At 43.3% G+C, this 22,155-nt stretch overlaps 1 protein-coding gene across 1 annotated transcript; it reads left to right on the top strand.

Annotated features, from left to right (window-relative positions):
- The first annotated feature begins 4,516 nt into the window (after positions 1 to 4,516).
- Positions 4,517 to 20,625, top strand: LOC123730504 (E3 ubiquitin-protein ligase TRIM39-like). Its single transcript, XM_045707450.1, has 9 exons — positions 4,517 to 4,546; positions 5,702 to 5,770; positions 5,849 to 5,974; positions 18,785 to 18,922; positions 19,045 to 19,182; positions 19,320 to 19,353; positions 19,464 to 19,490; positions 19,605 to 19,631; positions 19,870 to 20,625. The coding sequence occupies exons 1-9, from the start codon at positions 4,517 to 4,519 to the stop codon at positions 20,400 to 20,402; spliced, it is 1,122 nt and encodes a 373-aa protein (XP_045563406.1). The 3' UTR covers positions 20,403 to 20,625.
- The last annotated feature ends 1,530 nt before the right edge of the window (positions 20,626 to 22,155 follow it).

Raw genomic sequence — 22,155 nt, 5'->3', positions numbered from 1 at the left:
AATATAGGAAAGTTATATTAGGAAAATTATAACTTTGTAATCTGAATATTTTCCTTGGTGCCCCGATCTCCTAGTTAATTACAATTAAACGATTAATCAGTTTGATCGCGTGATAATAATTACAGGGAGTTAATTGATAAACATGTCTTCAGTTTAATGGTACCCCAAAGACACGACACCTGTCTTTTTGAGGTAGGCCTGTGGTTATGAGGTAGGCCTGTGTTTATGAGGTAGGACTGTGTTTTTGAGGTAGGCCTGTTTCATGAGGTAGGACCGTGTTTATGAGGTGGGACCGTGTTTATGAGGTGGGACCGTGTTTATGTGGTAGGACCGTGTTCATGTGGTGGGACGTTGTTCATGTGGTGGGACCGTGTTTATGAGGTGGGACCGTGTTTATGAGGTAGGCCCGTGTTTATGTGGTAGGACCGTGTTTATGAGGTGGGACCGTGTTTATGAGGTAGGCCCGTGTTTATGTGGTGGGACCGTGTTTATGTGGTGGGACCGTGTTTATGTGGTGGGACCGTGTTTTTGAGGTAGGCCTGTGTTTATGAGGTAGACCTGTGTTTATGAGGTAATACTGTGTTTTTGAGGTAGGCCTGTTTCATGAGGTAGGACCGTGTTTATGAGGTGGGACCGTGTTTATGTGGTGGGACCGTGTTTATGAGGTAGGACCGTGTTTATGAGGTGGGACCGTGTTTATGTGGTAGGACCGTGTTTATGAGGTGGGACCGTGTTTATGAGGTAGGACTGTGTTTTTGAGGTAGGCCTGTTTCATGAGGTAGGACCGTTTTTATGAGGTAGGACCGTGTTTATGAGGTGGGACCGTGTTTATGTGGTAGGACCGTGTTTATGTGGTAGGACCGTGTTTATGAGGTAGGACCGTGTTTATGAGGTAGGACCGTGCTTATGAGGTGGGACCGTGCTTATGAGGTGGGACCGTGTTTATGAGGTGGGACCGTGTTTATGAGGTGGGACCGTGTTTAGTCCCAGTGATGGTCTCTGGGAGCACAAAGCTCTCTGTCAACATTTTCGAATAGGCACATGAATCCATGGTCAAATGCCTTCACAAGATCACTTCACAGTAGCGGCTAATAATATACTACTGTAAAACGTAATAACCTGTACCCTTCACTGCAAAACGCATGTTAGGATGATGATTCAATGGAAGTGCAGGTCCTGCGTTTTAACCTCCAACCCAATTCTGATTATTTTTCCACTAATTGGTCTTTTCACCAATCAGATCAGCTCTTTTGCCAATAACTGGGCAAAATATCAAAATTGGGCTGCCTGTGTAAACACAGCCAACTGACAATTATTGTTCAGATTAATGTCAAAATATTTAAAGATGTGTCTGTGATCACCACACTTCTTAAAGAATGTGGCCAATAATGCCTTTTGTTGAAGCACCTTTGGCAGCGATTACAGCCTCGAGTCTTCTTGGGTATGACGCTACAAGCTTGGCACACCTGTATTTGGGGAGTTTCTCTCATTCTTCTCTGCAGATCCTCTCAAGCTCTGTCAGGTTGGATGGGGACCATTGCTGCACAACTATTTTCAGGTCTCTCCAGAGATGTTAGATCGGGTTCAAGTCCGGGTTCTGGCTGGGCCACTCAAGGACATTCAGAGACTTGTCCCGAAGCCACTCCTGCGTTGTCTTGGATGTGTGCTTAGGGTATTTGTCCTGTTGGAAGGTGAACCTTCACCCCAGTCTGAGGTCCTGAGCGCTCTGGAGCAGGTTTTCATCAAGGATCTCTCTCCGTTCATCGATCCTGACTAGACTTATGCTGCCACCACTATGCTTCACCGTAGGGATGGTGCCAGGTTTCCTCAAGACGTGACGCTTGGCTTTCAGGCCAAAGAGTTCAATCTTGTTTTCATCAGACCAGAGAATCTGATTTCTCATCGTCTGAGTCCTTTAGGTGCCTTTTGGCAAACTGCAAGCGCGCTGTCGTGTGCCTTTTACTCAGGAATGGTTTCTGCCTGGCAACTCTGACATAAAGGCCTGATTGGTGGAGTGCTGCAGAGATGGTTGTTCTTCTGGAAGGTTCTCCCATCTCCACAGAGGAACTTTAGAGCTCTGTCAGAGTGACCATCGGGTACTTGGTCCCCTTCCTGACCAAGGCATTTCTCCCCTGATTGCTCAGTTTGGCAAGGCGGCCAGCTCTAGGAAGAGTCTTGGTGGTTCCAAACTTCTTCCATTTAAGAATGATGTGTTGTGTTCTTGGGGACCTTAAATGTTGCACATATTTTTTGTTACTCTTCGCCAGATCTGTGCCTCGACACAATCCTGTCTCGGAGCTCTACGGACAATTCATTCGACCTCGTGGCTTGGTTTTTGCTCTGAAATGCACTGTCAACTGTGGGACCTTATAAAGGCAGGTGTAGCCATTCCAAATCATGTCTAATCAAATTAATTAACCACATGTGGACTCCAATCAAGTTGTAGATACATCTCAAGGATGATCAATGGAAACAGGATGCACCTGAGCTCATTTTCGAATCTCTTAGCAAAGGGTCTGGATAAATCAAATCAAATCAAATGTTATTAGTCACATGCGCCGAATACAACAGGTGTAGACCTTACTGTGAAATGCTTACTTACAAGCCCTTAACCAACGATGCAGTTTACAAAATATGAATAAGAAATAAAAGTAACAAATAATTAAACAGCAGCAGTAAAATAACAATAGCGAGGCTATATACAGGGGGGTACAGAGTCAATGTGGAGGTTATATACAGGAGGTACCGGTACAGAGTCAATGTGGAGGCTATATACAGGGGGTACCGGTACAGAGTCAATGTGGAGGCTATATACAGGGGATACCGGTACAGAGTCAATGTGCAGACTATATACAGGGGGGTACCGGTACAGAGTCAATGTGCGGGGGCACCGGTTAGTCAAGGTAATTGAGGTAATATGTACATGTAGGTAGAGTTATTAAAGTGACTATGCATAGATACTTATGTAAACAAGGTATTTCTGTTTGTGCTTTGTTATTATGGGATATTGTACATTAATGCGGAAAAAAAACATTTAATCTATTTTATAATAATGCCGTAACGTAACAAAATGTGGAAAAAGTAACTTTTCCCGAATGCACTGTAAGTAAAAATTAGGCACCACAGTGGAAATAAGTCCCTGATCCACGTCACTTTAAAAATCTTTGTGTATATATGTATTTTCTTTTACTTTGAAATAAAAACAGACAATCAATCCAAACTGTGCAGCGGCCAATTGGTGAATGGAAAGAGACACCTGTTACTAAACACCAAAAAGTTGAATGACATTCAGAGATTGTCCTACAAGGTAGGGAGGGATGTATTTTCTGTTTGTCCAGATTTACATAGAATTTTTATTGTGGTGTTGAAAATGCAAACCATGATATTGAAGTGCCCGAAGACGGTATGCTTTGTTTATTGATTGTGTGGTGCATTGGCACAGAAACCTGTCCGTGGACAATTTGTTGCATATATTTTATATAATTATAATTATAAAATGTAGATAATCATTGTCTGCAGCTATCTCTGGTTGCAGTGTATGAAACGGGGAGAGTGGGCTCGTCTGTGGTGGTCAGCGAACTCTCAACCTTCTGACCCGTAGCCCTGCGTGCAGGGTTGGAGAGTAACGGATTACATGTAATCCGTTACATATAAGGGATTACAAAAAACGGTAACTGTAATCCGTTACATTACCAGCAAAAAATATTGTAATGAGATTACAGATACTTTTGAAAAACTAGACGATTACTTCAAGGATTCATTTTAAAATTCAGAAAGGATGTTTGCGAGAAAAATAAACTCTTTGGCAATTCTCTGTTTTCTCAATGACATTCAAATCAGCATTGAAAAAAGGTTTAAGTTTGTACCACCTGAGCGAATGTGACCACCAATCAGAGACCACTTTGATAACACACCAAATGATGACCACCAATCAGAGACCACTATGATGACACAACAAATGTGTTTGATGGGTCGCGGAGGAAAAGAGCAGGAATAGGCTTTTGTAGGCTACAGTCCAAGCTATATCTTCCAATGGTGTGACTGCTGTCTGCATTCAATGATTATCCAACTTGAATAAACACTTGGAGGTAAGGATGACAGCAGTGGTGTAGTCTACGGCGATACAGATATCACTTATTATCAGTGGCGACCCGTCATTCAGGGCACCTGTTTTAAGCACCACACTTTTAGGTAAGAAAAAAAAAATATATATATATATATATATATACATACACTGGGGTGGGCTTGCCTGTTTTGCTTGTAATTTTGGCATTAATACGTGTCACATATCAGTTTGCAAACCTATGTAAAACACAAAAAAAAGTCATTGAGTTAATAAAGCCGAATACAAACATGGTCTCTTTTATGTTTTCTTGAGTAAGGCAGCTCCAAAATGCAGGTGTTCCAGGCTAGCTCAGTGCTTTCTGTGGTGGTGGGGCTAGCCAGCAGAAAATACAGAGCATTGCGCCTGATTGGCTCAGTTTTCTGTCATGACTGGCTCAGTTCTCTGTCACTCATGGGACAGTACGTCATCCCCATATCTAAGGTTAGAGCTCGAAAAATGTTGCCCTTTGGGTTCTGCCATAGAGTTATATTAGACGTGCCCATCCAAGAAGGCTCAATGTCATTGGCCACAGATAGAATGACATCAAATCACGTGATATCTACAGAAGCTTTGATTGGACAGATCATGTCAACATCTTACTTTCAAAGTCTTAGCTAGCAGTCATCATCAGTTGCCATCAAGTCGACAATCTACTGGCAAATCCTTTTTAATCCTTGTCATATGAAGAGAAATAAGCTTGACTGAGACACAGGCAATGTCATGTTTGAATGAGAGACAATACAGGATTTGTGTACGTGGCCAAATATCTATTTTCATGTCATCTCACCATATCACTTCCTGGAGTTTGCTAAACGGCATTGGCACTTGGATTGGAACCGGTGCTTTGGTCATATGACAGGAAAAATAGAGCTCTTTGGCCACGCCCACCAGGGGTGGGTTTTTCCACTGAAAAAAACTAATTCATAGGCAGAAAATACCTCATCCCTACTGTAAAACATGGAGGTGGATCTTTGATGTTTGAATGAAAAGCACGACTGTTGGTATGACATCCTACACTACTTGCTGGAGCTGGGGGAGGATTTAATGGTATTGCAACAATGCTGCTGGATGATGTTATGCAATCTGGCTTTGTGCTGTTTGGTTTCCCACATGACACAACTTTAGGACATTTACTAAGTTGAGTTACAGTAAGGATCTGTGTGGAGGTTTGAGGGAGAGACTGTGGGCTGAGGGAAGCTGGTTGGGGTAAAGTCAAGAAGTGAATAGAAAACACTGTTGTTTTTCTATGAGGATTCTTTAATTAAAAATGTCATATCTTTCCACATCCTCATTGTTGATCTGAAAACTGAATTGAACCCAACCATGCCATTTGGCAGGAGATACCTTATCAATAATTGCCTCACAATGCCATCTATTGGTTAAATGTATGCATTAGAAAAAAAAATACAAAGGAAAAAATACAAATAGAAATTGTTTTGTTTTGTTTCACCACCAGGTGTCGCTAAATGCATACTTTTCATGAGGACAGGTTCTCTCTATAGAGGCTGACCATGATACCCAAGATTTGATGTGCTCAGACATGCCCTCACCCTGTCATTATGTGCTGTGTAATTTCTGGTAAACCACTCTTATCAGAAGCAGGTATGGAGGTTTCAATTTCACGTCATTAGAGAACTTGCTCCTGAACTGAGCAGGGTAGTTCAGGTAAGTCTGTCTATCTATGTAGTGAAAAGAATGTGACCATATGGTCTTTGTGAGTCATAATCAGTTGTCCTGTACCAGTCCTCACAGATCAGAAACATCTCCCTCCTGACCAGAGTGACTGAGGATGGATCTTGTCAAGAGGAGCGTCAAGACGTCATACTGCAGTGGGCTGAGGAACTGAATCACTCACCACAGACTGGACAGGTAATTACACCATGGGGCAGTCACCACAGACTGGACAGGTAAATACACCATGGGGCAGTCACCACAGACTGGACAGGTAAATACACCATGGGGCAGTCACCACAGACTGGACAGGTACATACACCATGGGGCAGTCACCACAGACTGGACAGGTAAATACACCATGGGGCAGTCACCACAGACTGCACAGGTACATACACAACCAGGCAGTTACCACAGACTGGACAGGTAAATACACCATGGGGCAGTTACAGTCTGATGTTGCAAATTTAGAAATGTTATTTTTTACAGTGGATAAAAGAAGAGACTTGCTTGGGCCAAGAAACACTGGCAATCGACATTAGACCAGTGTAAATCTGTTCTCTGGTCTGATGCGTCCAAATTTGAGATTTTTGGTTCCAACTTCTGTGTCTTTGTGAGACACAGAGTAGGTGAACGGATGATCTCCGCGTGTGTGGTTCCCACCGTGAAGCATGGGGGAGGAGGTGTTATGGTGTGGGGGTGCTTTGCTGGTGACACTGTCAGTGATCTATTTTGAATTGAAGGCACACTTAACCAGCATGGCTACCACAGCATTCTGCAGCGATATGCCATTCCATCTGGTTTGCACTTAGTGGGACTATCATTTGTTTTTCAACAGGACAATGACCCAACACACCTCAAGGCTGTGTAAGGGCTATTTTACCAAGAAGGAGAGGGATGTAGTGCTGCATCAGATGACCTGGCCTACACAATCACCCGACCTCAACCAAATTGAGGTGGTTTGGGATGAGTTGGACTGCAGAGTGAAGGAAAAGCAGCCAACAAGTGCTCAGCATATGTGGGAACTCCTTCAAGCATTCCAGGTGAAACTGCCTGAGAGAATGCTAAGAGTGTGCAAAGTTGTCATCAAGGCAAAGGGTGGCTACTGTGAAGATTCTCAAATATAAAATATATTTTGATTTGTTTAACACTTTTTTGGTTACTACATGATTCCATATGTGTTATCAAATCAAATTTTATTGGTCACATACACATGATTAGCAGATGTTAATGCGAGTGTAGCGAAATGCTTGTACTTCTAGTTCTGACCATGCAGTAATATCTAACTGTCACGTCCTGACCAGCAGAGGGAGTAATTTTATTTTATTTGGTCAGGACGTGGCAGAGGGGTATTTGTTTCATATGGTTCGGGTTGTGTGTGTTATTTAAGGGGTGTTTGGTTTATGTAGTCTGGGGTTTGAGTATTGTTCTAGTGTTGGTTTTCTATGGTTTATCTAGTTGTTCTGTTTCTTTGTTAGTCTGTGTGGCTCCCGATCAGGAACAGCTGTATGTCGTTGTTCCTGATTGGGAGTCATATATTAGGAGTGTGTTTTTCACCTGGGGTTTGTGGGTTGTTGTCTTTAGCACTGCTGCTTTATGTTAGCCTGCTAACCTGTACCTGGCGTTTCTGATTTTCCTGTTTTTTCGTGTTCACGTTGTTTAATAAATTAATGATGAGCACTCAACCCGCTGCGTATTGGTCCACCTTTTCCGACAGCGATTTCTCTATATCTTCAGACGAAGAGGAGCGTTACACTAACAAGTAATCTAACAATTTCACAACAACTACCTTATTACACACAAGTGTAAAGGAATGATTAAGAATATGTACATATAAATATATGGATGAGCGATGGCCGTGTGGTATAGGCAAAATGCAGTAGATAGTATAGAGTACAGTATACACATATGAGATGAGTAATGTAGGGTATGTAAACATTATATAAAGTGGCATTGAGTGGCATCCAATTTGTTATTATTAAAGTGGATCACTTGGGATACGTTATCAGAGTCGGTACACGTATCGTGCCGACAGGAACAAACATCTCTCCGGTGAGAAGGGCAGGCGTGAATGCCTTATGATTAACAGGTCGTGGTGTTATCGTTACAACATACAAGAACTCAAGTCCTTTTGTTCACCTGACCTAGAATTCATTCCAAACTATTTCATATTTTGACGTCTTCACTATTACTCTACAATGTAGAAAGTATAAAAAAATGAAAGAAAAACCCTTGAATGAGTAGGTGTGTCCAAACTTTTGACTAGTACTATGTACAGTTGACGAAGGAAGTTTACATACACCTTAGGCAACTACATTTAAACTCCGTTTTTCACAATTCCTGATATTTAATCCCATAAAAAATTCCCTGTCTTAGGTCAGTTAGGATCACCACTTTATTTTAAGGATGTGAAATGTCAGAATAATAGTAGGGAGAATGATTTATTTCAGCTTTTATTTCTTTCATCACATTCCCAGTGGGTCAGAAGTTTACATACACTCAATTAGTATTTGGTAGCATTGCCTTTAAATTGTTTAACTTGGGTCAAATATTTCAGGTAGCCTTCCACAAGCTTCCCACAATAAGTTGTGTGAATGTTGGCCCATTCCTCCTGACAGAGATGGTGTAACTTAGTCAGGTTTCTAGGCCTCCTTGATCGCACACACTTTTTCAGTTCTGCCCACAAATGTTCTATAGTATTTATTCAGGGCTTTGTGATGGCCACTCCAATACCTTGACTTTGTTGTCCTTAAGCCACAACTTTGGAAGTATGCTTGTGGTCATTGTCCATTTGGAAGACCCACTTGCGACCAAGCTTTAACTTCCTGACTATATCCACATCATTTTCTTTCTCCATGATGCCATCTATTTGTGAAGTGCACCAGTCCCTCCTGCAGCAAAGCACCCCCACAACATGATGCTGCCACCCCCGTGCTTCACGGTTGGGATGGTGTTCTTCGGCTTGCAAGCCTCCCCCTTTTTCCTCCAAACATAACGATGGTAATTATGGCCAAACAGTTCTATTTTTGTTTCATCAGACCAGAGGACATTTCTCCAAAAATTACGATTTTTGTCCCCATGTGCAGTTGCAAACCGTAGTCTGGCTTTTTTTATGGAGGTTTTGGAGCAGTGGCTTTTTCCTTGCTGAGCGGCCATTCAGGTTATGTCGATATAGGACTCTTTTACCTGTGGATATAGATCATTTTGTATATGTTTCCTCCAGCATCTTCACAAGGTCCTTTGCTGTTGTTCTGGGATTGATTTGCACTTTTCGCACCAAAGTACGTTCATCTCTCCTTCCTGAGCGTTATGACAGCTGTGTGGTTCCATGGTGTTTATACTTGCGTACTATTGTTTGTACAGATGAACGTGGTACCTTCAGGCGTTTGGAAAATGCTCCTAAGGATGAATCAGACTTGTGGAGGTCTACAATTCTATTCTCTGAGGTCTTGGCTGATTTCTTTTGATTGTCCCATGATGTCAAGCAAAGAGGCACTGAGTTTGAAGGTAGGCCTTGAAATACAACCACAGGTACACCTCCAATTGACTTAAATGATGTCAATTAACCTATCAGAAGCTTCTAAAGCCATAACATAACTTTCTGAAAATGTTCAAGCTGTTTAAAGGCACAGTCAACTTAGTGTTTGTGTCACGTCCTGACCAGCAGAGGGAGTAATTGTATTCGATTTTGGTCAGGACGTGGCAGAAGGGTATTTGGTTTATGTGGTTCGGGGTGTGTGTCTATGTAGAGGGGTAGTTGATTTATGTATTCCGGGGTTTTTGGTCACTGTTCTATGTTTATGTATTTCTATGTTCTGTCTAGTTTAGTCTATTTCTAAGTTTAGGTAATTGTGGTGTGGACTCTCAATTGGAGGCAGGTGTTTTCTAGTTGCCTCTGATTGAGAGTCCTATATATAGGTATGGGTTTTGTTTGTATTTTGTGGGTAGTTGTATTTCGCACTGCTGTTATTTATTTAGCCTGTGAAACTGTTGGTCTGTCGTTCTCTGTTTTCTTGTTTTCCGTGTTCACGTTTATTTAATAAATTATAATGATGAGCACGCAACCCGCTGCGCCTTGGTCCTCTCTTCACTACGACAGCCGTGACAGAACTATCCACCAAACACGGACCAAGCAGCGGAGGAGGGAACAACCGGTGGAATATCGTGAGTCGTGGACTTGGGAGGAGATTCTGGCCGGAGAGGGCCCATGGAGGAAGTCTGGGGAGGACTGAAATCGCTACTGGGGAACACGGCTGGCGAGGAAGCTGGAGAGGCAACCCCAATAATTTTTTTGGGGGGGGCACACGGGTAGGTTGGCTGGGCGAGGTTTAAGTCCCAAGCCAAATCCCCGTGTTTTTTCCAAACAACCATTGACTGGACAGGTCCCGTGCTTTGGAGTGATGGGTGCTGTGACGAGGCCGGGTATTTTCAGGCCGGTATGCGCAGTACCAGCGCCCCGCATGTGCCAGGGGAAAGTTGGCATCCAGCGAGTAGGGGTGATGCCAGTCCTGCGCTCGAGACCGCCAGTGCACCTCAACAGTCCAGTGTTTCCCGCTACACACACTAGCCTTGAGGTGCGTGTCTCCAGCCTGGCACGTCCAGTACCAACACCACGCATCAGGCTTCCAGTGCGTCAGCCCACTCCAACTCAGCCTGTTCCCGCTCCTCGCACTAGCCCGGAGGTGCGTGTCCCCAAACTGGCACTTCCAGCACCACGCATCAGGCTTCCAGTGCGTCAGCCCACTCCAATTCGGCCGGTTCCTGCTCCCCGCATTAGCCCTGAGGTGCGTGTCCCCAGGCTGGTACCTCCACTACCAACCCCACGCATCAGGCTTCCAGTGCGTCAGACCAGGCCCGAGTGTCCGGCAACAGTGCCTCGTCCAGAGTGTCCCTCAACAGTGCCTCGTCCAGAGTGTCCGGAACCAGGTGAGACGGCCCACTGTCCGGAACCGAGTGAGTCTGCACCATGTCCGGAACCGAGTGAGTCTGCCTGTGGTCCGGATCAGAATGAGGTTTACAATAACTTTGAATTGTGTGAGTCTGCTTACAGCCCGGAACTGAATGAGTCTGCCTACGACCCGGAACTGAGTGAGTCTGCCTACGGTCCGGAGACAAGAGACTCTGCCTACAGTCTGGAGGACAGTAGGCTAGAACCTAAGCCACCTCCAGTATAGGTGGGTTGGGGGGGAGGTGTAGCACAGGTGCCGTCATTGACGGCAGCCACCCTCCCTTCCCTCCCTTTAGTTTATGGGGAAATTGTTTTTTTTGTTGTTTTGGGGGATTTTGTTTTTTCTTTTGAGGTGCATCCGGGGTCTGCACCTTTGGGGGGGTACTGTCACGTCATGACCAGCAGAGGGAGTAATTGTATTAGATTTTGGTCAGGACGTGGCAGAAGGGTATTTGGTTTATGTGGTTCGGGGTGTGTGTCTATGTAGAGGGGTAGTTGATTTATGTATTCTGGGGTTCTTGGTCACTGTTATATGTTTATGTATTTCTATGTTCTGTCTAGTTTAGTCTATTTCTATGTTTAGGTAATTGGGGTGTGGACTCTCAATTGGAGGCAGGTGTTTTCAAGTTGCCTCTGAGAGTCCTATATTTAGGTTGTGTTTGTTTTAGTGGTTTGTGGGAGATTGTTCTGCGTATAGCCTTACCAGCCTGTATATAGTCGTTGTGTTTCCTTTGTGTACGTGTTTATTTTGGTTCTCCTTCTTCACCAAATAAAAGAAGATGAGTGCACATATTCCTGCTGCATTTTGGTCCACTTTATCCGACGACAACCGTTACAGTATGTAAACTTCTGACCCACTGGAATTGTGATACAGTGAAATAATCTGTCTGTAAACAATTGTTGGAAAAATTACTTTTGTCACGCACAAAGTAGATGTCCTAACCGACTTGTCAAAACAATAGTTTGTTAACAAGAAATTAGTGGAGTGGTTGAAAAACAAGTTTTATTGACTCTAACTTAAGTGTATGTAAACTTCTGACTTCAACTGTATATATAACGTGTTGTATTTGAATTATTTGCCATTCTTTAATGACTAAATACAAGTTTCCACTTTGTCTACCAACACATATTGATATCATCCTGATTTTCTTTGTATTGGTTTCACAACAATTTTTCCAGTTTGTATTCTTGGTGCTTTCCAGACAACGCAAAACCTCCTAGTAAAAATGTGCGTATGTTTTTTTGCATAGAGCTTCCTATTGGTTAATTCTGATACTTTCCAGGCGGGAGACTCAGAGCTCATCTTTCTACAACGAGTTCCCTACATTTCTGAGTTTCTGAGTTTAGGTGGTGTAATGGTTTTTCTTAGATAAGTAGAGGAGTCAGGCGCAGGACACAGGGATCAATGTAAACATATGTGTTTACTTGAAAAATTCAATAAATCTTCTCATAGAAAAATACATATCGCGGAGAAACACCTCCAACCACACAAAACAGGAAACAATCACCGACAAGACAAACAGGAAATGCAGAGGTTTAAATAATGAACATAATTAGGGAAAATCAAAAAACAGGTGAGGTTGTGCAGAGAGGGTGGAGTCTGAGACTGTAAACAAACAACATTGTGAAATGGACAACTGGTTTGAGGTAGTGCTAGAGGGTGGAGTCTCTGAGACTGGTTGGAGGTAGTGTAGAGAGGGTGGAGTCTCTGAGACTGGTTGGAGGTAGTGTAGAGGGTGGAGTCTCTGAGACTGGTTGGAGGTAGTGTAGAGGGTGGAGTCTCTGAGACTGATTGGAGGTAGTGTAGAGGGTGGAGTCTCGGAGACTGGTTGGAGGTAGTGTAGAGGGTGGAGTCTCTGAGACTGATTGGAGGTAGTGTAGAGGGTGGAGTCTCTGATACTGGTTGGAGGTAGTGTAGAGGGTGGAGTCTCTGAGACTGGTTGGAGGTATTGTAGAGAGGGTGGAGTCTCTGAGACTGGTTGGAGGTAGTGCAGAGAGGGTGGAGTCTCTGAGACTGGTTGGAGGTAGTGTAGAGGGTGGAGTCTCTGAGACTGGTTGGAGGTAGTGTAGAGAGGGTGGAGTCTGAGACTGGTTGGAGGTAGTGTAGAGGGTGGAATCTGAGACTGGTTGGAGGTAGTGTAGAGGGTGGAGTCTCTGAGACTGGTTGGAGGTATTGTAGAGAGGGTGGAGTCTCTGAGACTGGTTGGAGGTAGTGCAGAGAGGGTGGAGTCTCTGAGACTGGTTGGAGGTAGTGTAGAGGGTGGAGTCTCTGAGACTGGTTGGAGGTAGTGTAGAGAGGGTGGAGTCTCTGAGACTGGTTGGAGGTAGTGTAGAGGGTGGAGTCTCTGAGACTGGTTGGAGGTAGTGTAGAGAGGGTGGAGTCTGAGACTGGTTGGAGGTAGTGTAGAGGGTGGAATCTGAGACTGGTTGGAGGTAGTGTAGAGGGTGGAGTCTCTGAGACTGGTTGGAGGTATTGTAGAGAGGGTGGAGTCTCTGAGACTGGTTGGAGGTAGTGCAGAGAGGGTGGAGTCTCTGAGACTGGTTGGAGGTAGTGTAGAGGGTGGAGTCTCTGAGACTGGTTGGAGGTAGTGTAGAGAGGGTGGAGTCTGAGACTGGTTGGAGGTAGTGTAGAGGGTGGAATCTGAGACTGGTTGGAGGTAGTGTAGAGAGGGTGGAGTCTCTGAGACTGGTTGGAGGTAGTGTAGAGGGTGGAGTCTCTGAGACTGGTTGGAGGTAGTGTAGAGAGGGTGAAGTCTCTGAGACTGGTTGAGGTAGTGTAGAGAGGGTGGAGTCTCTGAGACTGGTTGGAGGTAGTGTAGAGAGGGTGGAGTCTGAGACTGGTTGGAGGTAGTGTAGAGGGTGGAATCTGAGACTGGTTGGAGGTAGTGTAGAGGGTGGAGTCTCTGAGACTGGTTGGAGGTAGTGTAGAGAGGGTGGAGTCTCTGAGACTGGTTGGAGGTAGTGTAGAGGGTGGAGTCTCTGAGACTGGTTGAGGTAGTGTAGAGAGGGTGGAGTCAAAGACTGGTTGAGGTAGTGTAGAGAGGGTGAAGTCTCTGAGACTGGTTGGAGGTAGTGTTAGAGGGTGGAGTCTCTGAGACTAAACAAACCATGAACAAAACAAGTTCTTCATTCTCTGGATGGTGATGAACAACAGGAAGGATTCTGTATTCTATACTCTCACTGCGTTTTAGGACATCATTATAGGACAAAGATGGCTTTACAGACAGCTGGTACTTTGAAATTTAGCTTCTCACATTTACAGCAACAATAACAGTTGTTTTCTGAAGTGCTATTGCTTAATAAAATAGCTACTAGAAGTAGACCAACAATGAGTTCAAAGTGCATCTTTTCAAGATGAGAACAAAAAGAGAACAGAGAGTACGAAAAAAAAAATGTATGAAATGTATGAATTCACTACTGTAAGTCGCTCTCGATAAGAGCGTCTGCTAAATGACTAAAATGTAAATGTAAACAATACCAGAACCTGTTCATCACAACCTTTCATCAAACCAAGAATGAGTTTACATCATTTAGTTAAGTATAGTTTATTAATTCGACCATTTAAAAAAAACAAGCACACATAAAACTTGAAAAAGCCTTTACATGCATGGGAGTAAAATCAGAGGATAACACACAATACAGTCTGGGACTTATTTCCATTGAGGTCCTTTTGAGACAAGATGTCTAGACAAGATCAAACACAGTTAAACACAATATGGCAGTGAAATAATAAAACCAAAACAGAGTAGAAGAACATCTATCTCATCATTCCAGTTACATCATAGGGGATATTCATATAGGCACAGAAGACATCAAACATATTTTTACTTTACTTTTAAAGCTGTCCAGAGAGGACGTTGTTTTTATAGGCAGAGGCAACTCATTCCATTCTGAGGCTCCAGTATACAAGAAAGTACCTTTCCCAGCATTACTCCTGAACCTGTATAAGCACACATCAGCAACACTTGATCTGGTGCTGTGATTGTGTGCATCCCTAACATGAGGAAAGTAATCACTTAGATATCTGGGCGTAGGCCCATAAATACTCCTGTAAACCAACCTAGTCTAATCTGGGACACCCTAGCCTCAACATGCAGCCAGTTTAGTTCCTGAAAGCAGCGGCTGCCTATGTGAGTACGTGGACTCACCTTCGATACTACCCTGATCAGCTTATTCTGGGCTGTCTGGAGCTTCCCCTTCATATGTTTAGATAAGCCCCCAAACCAGGAAGTACTAGCATAGTCAAAATGGCATTGAATGAGGGCAGTAGCTAGCACTTTCATGGAGTCCTTATCAAGCAGCTTGGACTTTCTAGCCAAAAACCTAGTCCTGGCATTAACCTTCCCTAGCACCTTATTGGCAATGCTCACACCTCCTAAGCTTCCATCAAGGATACATCCCAAGTAGCTAACAGAGGTCTTAGTAGTCAGCACCTCACCCCCTAACTCCACTCTGATTTCAGACAACCTACACAATTTATGTCTGGATCCAAAAATAATTGGTTCAGTTTTCCCTAAGTGCAGAGATAGCTTATTATCTCCAAGGCATTTGCTAATGTTAGTAAGCTCTGTGCTAAACATAGTTTTACTTTGTGAGACACCAGAAGTGTAGAGTCATCTGCATAAAGGAAAAGACGGCAAGAACAAGCATCTTTCATATCGTTAATATACAATGAAAACAACAGAGGCCCAAGCACGCTCCCCTGCGGAACGCCACAACTCATTGGTTTTGCCTGAGACAGTGAACCATTAACCTCTACTACTTGCTCCCTTCCTGACAAATAGGACTTTACCCAGCCTAGAGGGATACTGCTCAACCCCAGTGCCTCCAGTTTGGAGATTAGGAAACAGTGGTTAACTGAATCAAAGGCCTTCGGCTTGGTTTTGGGAAGGCAGATATCCAGCCAGACAATCTCCAGATCAGCGCTTAAATCTGATCTGACGTTATAAGTAATGTCTGATCTTACAAACGCACATATCTTCCCACCTTTCCGATTCCGATCCTTCCTGACAACAGAGTAATTACCCATCTCAATTTCAGAGTCACAAACAGATGAATCCAACCATGTCTCAGTAAAACATAAGCCACCCACCTCTGATTTGCAAACCAAAAGGCGTATCTCATCGATCTTCGGTAGTAGGCTTCGGACGTTTAAGTGCACAAAATATAAGTCCTTCTTCCCAAAGGTCTCATTGAATTCCCGATCCACTTGTAACTCGCCTCTCACTGCGCTGCCATCTTCCCACTGCACTGCCTCAGGTGGCCTCTCTACCGCCATGGAGCACCCCTCCCCAGGTGCTACTCCATCGTCCTCACCACCGTGTCCCCCGTCACTCGCCTCTGGTGGCCTCCACTCCGCTGTGGGGTCCCCTTCCTCCGGTGCACTCTCCACCCTCGGTAAGGCTTCTGGTCCAACTCCACCTTCAATGCTGACACACCCCGTGGGTACAGCACACAGACAGCAACGGTAACCTTCATTGACCCCATGTCAAAAGCTAGAATCGCAAAATTTCAGATGAATCCACTGCGCACATTTCCTAACATACCAAAGCTTTGCTTTTACTCTTTATCCAACGTTCGCAAGAGGAACATGGGTGCATAGGCCGTTTGATGGGGTTTGTGGTAAAGTGAGGTCCAGGGCATTGATGGATACCACCTGATAAAAAAAAGGCATAGAGTTATTATAAGATCTCCACCATTCATTTGTGATTTCAGACTGGCCTTCGATGATTGTTTTGGTTTGTGCCAAGGTGCTATGAAAGTTTGGTACATAACATTCCTTTCAAATAAGAAGTACTGGATGCCATCAAAAGTGTTTGCATGACTGAGAAGTTGCTGAGAATTTACTATTCTTTCATCTAGATTGCAGATGCAATTATTTCCAGTGACATTTAAAACAAACACATAAAGTAAAAGTGCTGCCACCATGCCAAACTTGCCGGTCGCCATCTTGGACCTGAATATAGTAGTCAAATTTTGTGGTAGAAATTCCCTTATAGTGGGTTGCATTTTAGCTGTAACTGCCTATGAATGCACTGTGCATCTCAGTAGAACGTGCATTCCTTCTCAGCTGAGGGAGTAAAGTTAGTCTGTGTCATAGATAAGATTTGATGTGCTTTAGATGCTCAGACAGGCCCTCACTCTGTCATTATGTGCTGTGTAGTTTTTGGTAAACAACTCTTATCAGAAACAAGTATGGAGGTTTCAATTTCACGCTTGATTAAAACGGACAAATATGTGCTGCACCTTTCTTGACACGGGGTCACTTAAACCAACGTTTCGGTCATGATGGTCTCATCTGACAAAACAGGAACCCCACTAAAGGTCACTGAAACTTGGGTTTAAATGACCATTAATATATTGTGAAGGAGCTCCACCATGCAGAATGTTCTTTTCCTTCTATTAGTCAAAACTTAGATTATTCCTTCAAGTATCGGGACATCATTCCACAGTTCAGACACAGTTCTGAAGCAATCTAAGAAGGAAATCAGGCTACGTGCCAGGCAAGATACAGATAAGCAACCATAACATCTGTGACAGGCAGTGACAGGAATGGATTGTGATCAAACCAGTCTTTTCAATGCCAGTAATCTACAGTACGAAATGTTCTTTGAAACTCTTATGAATTAACTTTTATTCTCAAACCAGAAATAGTCGTTGTAATGTCCGTACTTGGTTCTATTCAACAGTTTGCAAAGGTGAAGGAACGCCTCAGGCGTAAAGTGGTTGTGTTGTTGGCACAAGTAAAGGTAAGGTGAATTAAATACATGGTATGTCTACACTTAGACAAAGTAGACCTACCACAGCAGTATCACAATGACGGGGAGTAGACCGCCACAGAATCCTTTCAGCACACACAATCATTGTCCCTCTTTCCCCAGGCGACTGACAAAGAGAAAGATGATTTCACCTTTGATGAGTCTAAATTAATCATCAGAGAACTTGCTGCTGAACTGAGCAGGGTAGTACCGGTAAGTCCCTCTGTGTAGTGAAAAGAAAGTATGTGACCTTATCTTACATGGTCATGAGTCATAATCAGTTGTCCTGTACCAGTGTCAAGACTTCATACTGCAGTGGGCTGAGGAACTGAATCACTAACCACAGACTGGACAGGTAAATACACCATGGGGCAGTCACCACAGACTAGACAGGTACATGCACCATGGGGCAGTCACCACAGACTGGACAGGTAAATACACAATGGGGCAGTCACCACAGACTGGACAGGTAAATACACCATGGGGCAGTCACCACAGACTGGACAGGTAAATACACAATGGGGCAGTCACCACAGACTGGACAGGTAAATACACCATGGGGCAGTCACCACAGACTGGACATGTAAATACACCATGGGGCAGTCACCACAGACTGGACAGGTAAATACACCATGGGGCAGTCACCACAGACTGGACAGGTAAATACACAATGGGGCAGTCATCACAAACTGCACAGGTACATACACAACCAGGCAGTTACCACAGACTGGACAGGTAATTACACCATGGGGCAGTTACCACAGACTGGACAGGTAATTACACCATGGGGCAGTCACCACAGACTGGACAGGTAATTACACCATGGGGCAGTCACCACAGACTGGACAGGTAATTACACCATGGGGCAGTCACCACAGACTGGACAGGTAATTACACCATGGGGCAGTTACCACAGACTGGACAGGTAAATACACCATGGGGCAGTCACCACAGACTGGACAGGTAATTACACCATGGGGCAGTCACCACAGACTGGACAGGTAAATACACCATGGGGCAGTCACCACAGACTGGACAGGTAAATACACCATGGGGCGATTAAAACGAACACAGAATAAACTTAGTCCTAGACTAAAAATAATATTCCATGGACATCCAGGATTTAGATTTATCTGTATCCGGGGAAACCGCCCACATACTGTATGTTAAAGGTAAACCTGGCACCGGTTTAAATACAACAGTCATACTGTACACAGCACACATCATGTGCAAACAGTGTTGACTGCCAGCTGCTCTTGATGAAGTAGCGTGTGATAAACCACCTGACCTGTTGTTCACTAGATACCATCTGGGAAATTCACAAGAGACAGGAGAAATGAGGAACCTCTAGATCAACAGGGACCAGACAAGGAAGAGAAACTGAAGGAAGCCAGAAAAGCACTGTCTAACTGGGCCTGGACACTTAAGGGCATGGAACAGGTGATTGATAGAAAAGAAGAAAAAAAACACAAAAAGTCATCTGTAACATTACAATGATACATATTACCAGGAGAGCATCCTGCAGTATCATCCCATGTCTCTATGTCTCTGTGTCTCTGTAGAACTCAGTGTGTCCAGGAGAGGATGTGTGTTCAGTCCTGGAGGATCTGGAGACACAGTGGAAGAGAGGGAAACTACCCAGCATGCTCCCTGTTATGGACTTTATCATCTGTAGCATGCTACAGGAACAGCGCCAGGAGGTCAGATATAAACAGAGACATGTTTCATGTCTCTATGAGTGACATTTATATGAAGTTGAACTTTTGATTAACATGGCTGTTGATTTTACAGGGCTCCATTGTTGAACTATAGAATAACCAGGCTGTTGATTTTACAGGGCTCCATTGCAAAGCAGTGGTTCAGAAGCAGAGGTTAGTATCTGCTACCACTGTGTGTGTTATTATAGAAGTCAACATATACATTGTATTAATCAGTTCATTTATCGAACATGTTTTGTTTTTTCTTCATATTTTTCCCTTAGTGACTCTGAATCACATTCCTGACTCGGGTACGTCAAATTCCACAGTTAACGTCTGTTTTTTTTGTAAACATATAAATAAACATAAATAAACATTTCTTCATTGCTAACATGATTCTAAATGTCTTGTCTGTTTCATTACAGTTTGGAAATGGATTTCGAAAGCATCAGGTTGGTATGGTTCATTGCCAACGTAAATATTTATTCAAATGAGATAACATGCAAAAACTAGTTTCAGTGTCCTGGTATGAACAAAAAACTTCATTGGTTGGCTGTATAACTAGGATGATTATCAATGCAAAATACTTTTTTTTTTTATTACCATAATAACAATCTTGTCACAAACAGTAAGGTTTCTCCTGCCACTATCTTTCTAATTTCTAACTTCATTTGATTTATCTCCTTACAGATAAGATCACAATGGATGAAAAAACAGCCAACCCAAGTCTCCTACTGTCCCCTGACAGGAAAAGAGTGAAAATGGCCACCATCATTGAGAGTGTCTACAATCCCTGGGATTACTACGAAATGACTCCCAAAATGTACAATGGTTGGTGGTGTGTACTGGGGACAAAAGGTTTTAACTCAGGAAGGCATTACTGGGAGGTGGGGGTCAGGGGCAAGGCAGAGTGGAGGATAGGGGTGGTTAGAGAGTCAGCACCACGACAAGGCTTTTTTGACCTGAGTCCACAGAGAGGTTACTGGACTCTGCGTCTGCAGCTTGGACAACTCATGGCTGTAACTGCACCAATCACTAAACTGAACCAGGCTGTACCTTCAAAGGTTGGGGTCTCTCTGGATATAGAGGAGGGACAGGTCTCCTTCTATGATGCAGCGAAAAGGCGGCATATTTACACTTTTGATGTCGACTTTGATCAATCTGAAAAGATTTACCCCCTTTTTCACACCATTGAGACAGACAGAGAGCTGGTTATTCTGTAGTTTCATCTTCCTAGAGTTATGGTCACTCTGCCAGAGTTCCAGAGGTCCTCTGTGGAGAAGAGAGAACCTTCTAGAAGGTTATGTATATATATAGTAAATATGCACATACAGTTGGTTAAAGGGTTACATAGAGCTCACCACCACCCACTTTATTGTACGTCTTTCTAGCAACTGAAATTCTTTTATTTTCAGCTCGCATTGAATAAAAATTATTTAACAGTGAGATTGTTTTATTGCATCTACTCATAATACTTTCTAGCGACACTGAATGTTATATTAGTTACTGTAGTAAAAAAGAAGTCGTACTTTGCCTGGAAAAAGAGTCAAACTGGATCTTCAGATCTCCACCACGTATATGGTCTCGCTATTGTTATTTTACTACTGCTCTTTAATTACTTGTTACTTTTATTTCTTATTCGTATTTATTTTATTTTTTAAATTAAACTGCATTGTTTGGTTAGGGGCTCATGGGTAAGCATTTCACTGTAAGGTCTACTACACCTGTTGTATTCGGCGCATGTTACAAATAAAATTTGATTTGATTTGAACAAGATCTTTATCATATTGCTGCTTACCATCAGAAGGAAGTGGTTAAACTGTCTGCACTGTTGCTCAACTGATCATGAAGTAAACAATGTATTTCTGCTTGCTTTCAGTTTCACTTTTCAGTCAAAATACAGAAGCCAGTGTCAACATCTGAGCATTTGTAACCGACTGGCTCAAATCGGTCTTACAGTATGTAGCAAAATTTGAAATTGTATTTTTATATTGGATAAAAGTAGAGACTCCGAGCTACAAAGTACACCGAAATGTAACATTCAGTAGGTCTACACAGCACAGTACCAAAAACAAGATCCCACAAACTGACGGTGAAAAAAAGGCTTCCTAAGTATGATCCCCAATCAGAGACAACGATAGACAGCTGCCTCTGATTGGGAACCATACCCAGCCAACAAAGAAATAGAAAACATAGATTGCCCACCCTAGTCACACCCTGACCTAACTAAATAGAGAATAAAAGGGATCTCTAAGGTCAGGGCGTGACAAATATACTTTTTTTTTTTAAAGCCGCATTAAATGTTTACGTTCAAACTGTTCTCCTGTGAAGAAGTAGCCTCATGCAGCGCAACACATCTCCTTCACACAGAGTTGATCAGGCTGTTGATTGTGGCCTGTGGAATGTTGTCCCTCTCCTCTTCAATGGCTGTGCGAAGTTGCTGGATATTGGCGGGAACTGGAAAATGCTGTCATACATGTCAATCCAGAACATCCCTAACATGCTCAATGCCAAACCTTCATACCATAACCGCAACACACAGCCCACATCGTTGTCACCACATTAGCTAACATTATAGTCAACATAGCAACTACAACTAACGCATCCTAGGTTTTGTATTGAAGTCAATGTACTCAGAGGAGGACAGGAAATAGCTTTCCTCTGGCTACACCATGGTGCTACCCTACAGAGTGCTGTTGAGGCTACTGTAGACCTTCATTGTAAAACAGTGTGTTCTAGTCAGTTATTAGGTGACATGTGAATAATTATTTTAGTATACTTATATCTAAAAATGACAACTTTTTCACTATTTCAATTTTGATGAAATTCATTGAGTGTGAATGTCCTTCCCTTCCTCCTCTGAGGAGCCTCCACTGGTGTGAAAACCTCTGGTTTGTTTGGGTCATTCCAACAGCAAGTACAGTTCTTGTTTTGACAAGCTTTTTCTGTCCGTCAATGTGAATATGAATTTACACT

The sequence above is a fragment of the Salmo salar genome, chromosome ssa25 (genome assembly GCF_905237065.1).
Source record: "Salmo salar chromosome ssa25, Ssal_v3.1, whole genome shotgun sequence".
Lineage (NCBI taxonomy): Eukaryota > Metazoa > Chordata > Actinopteri > Salmoniformes > Salmonidae > Salmo > Salmo salar.
Note: the sequence above shows the minus strand (reverse complement) of the source record. Positions and strands in the feature narration are given on the sequence as shown.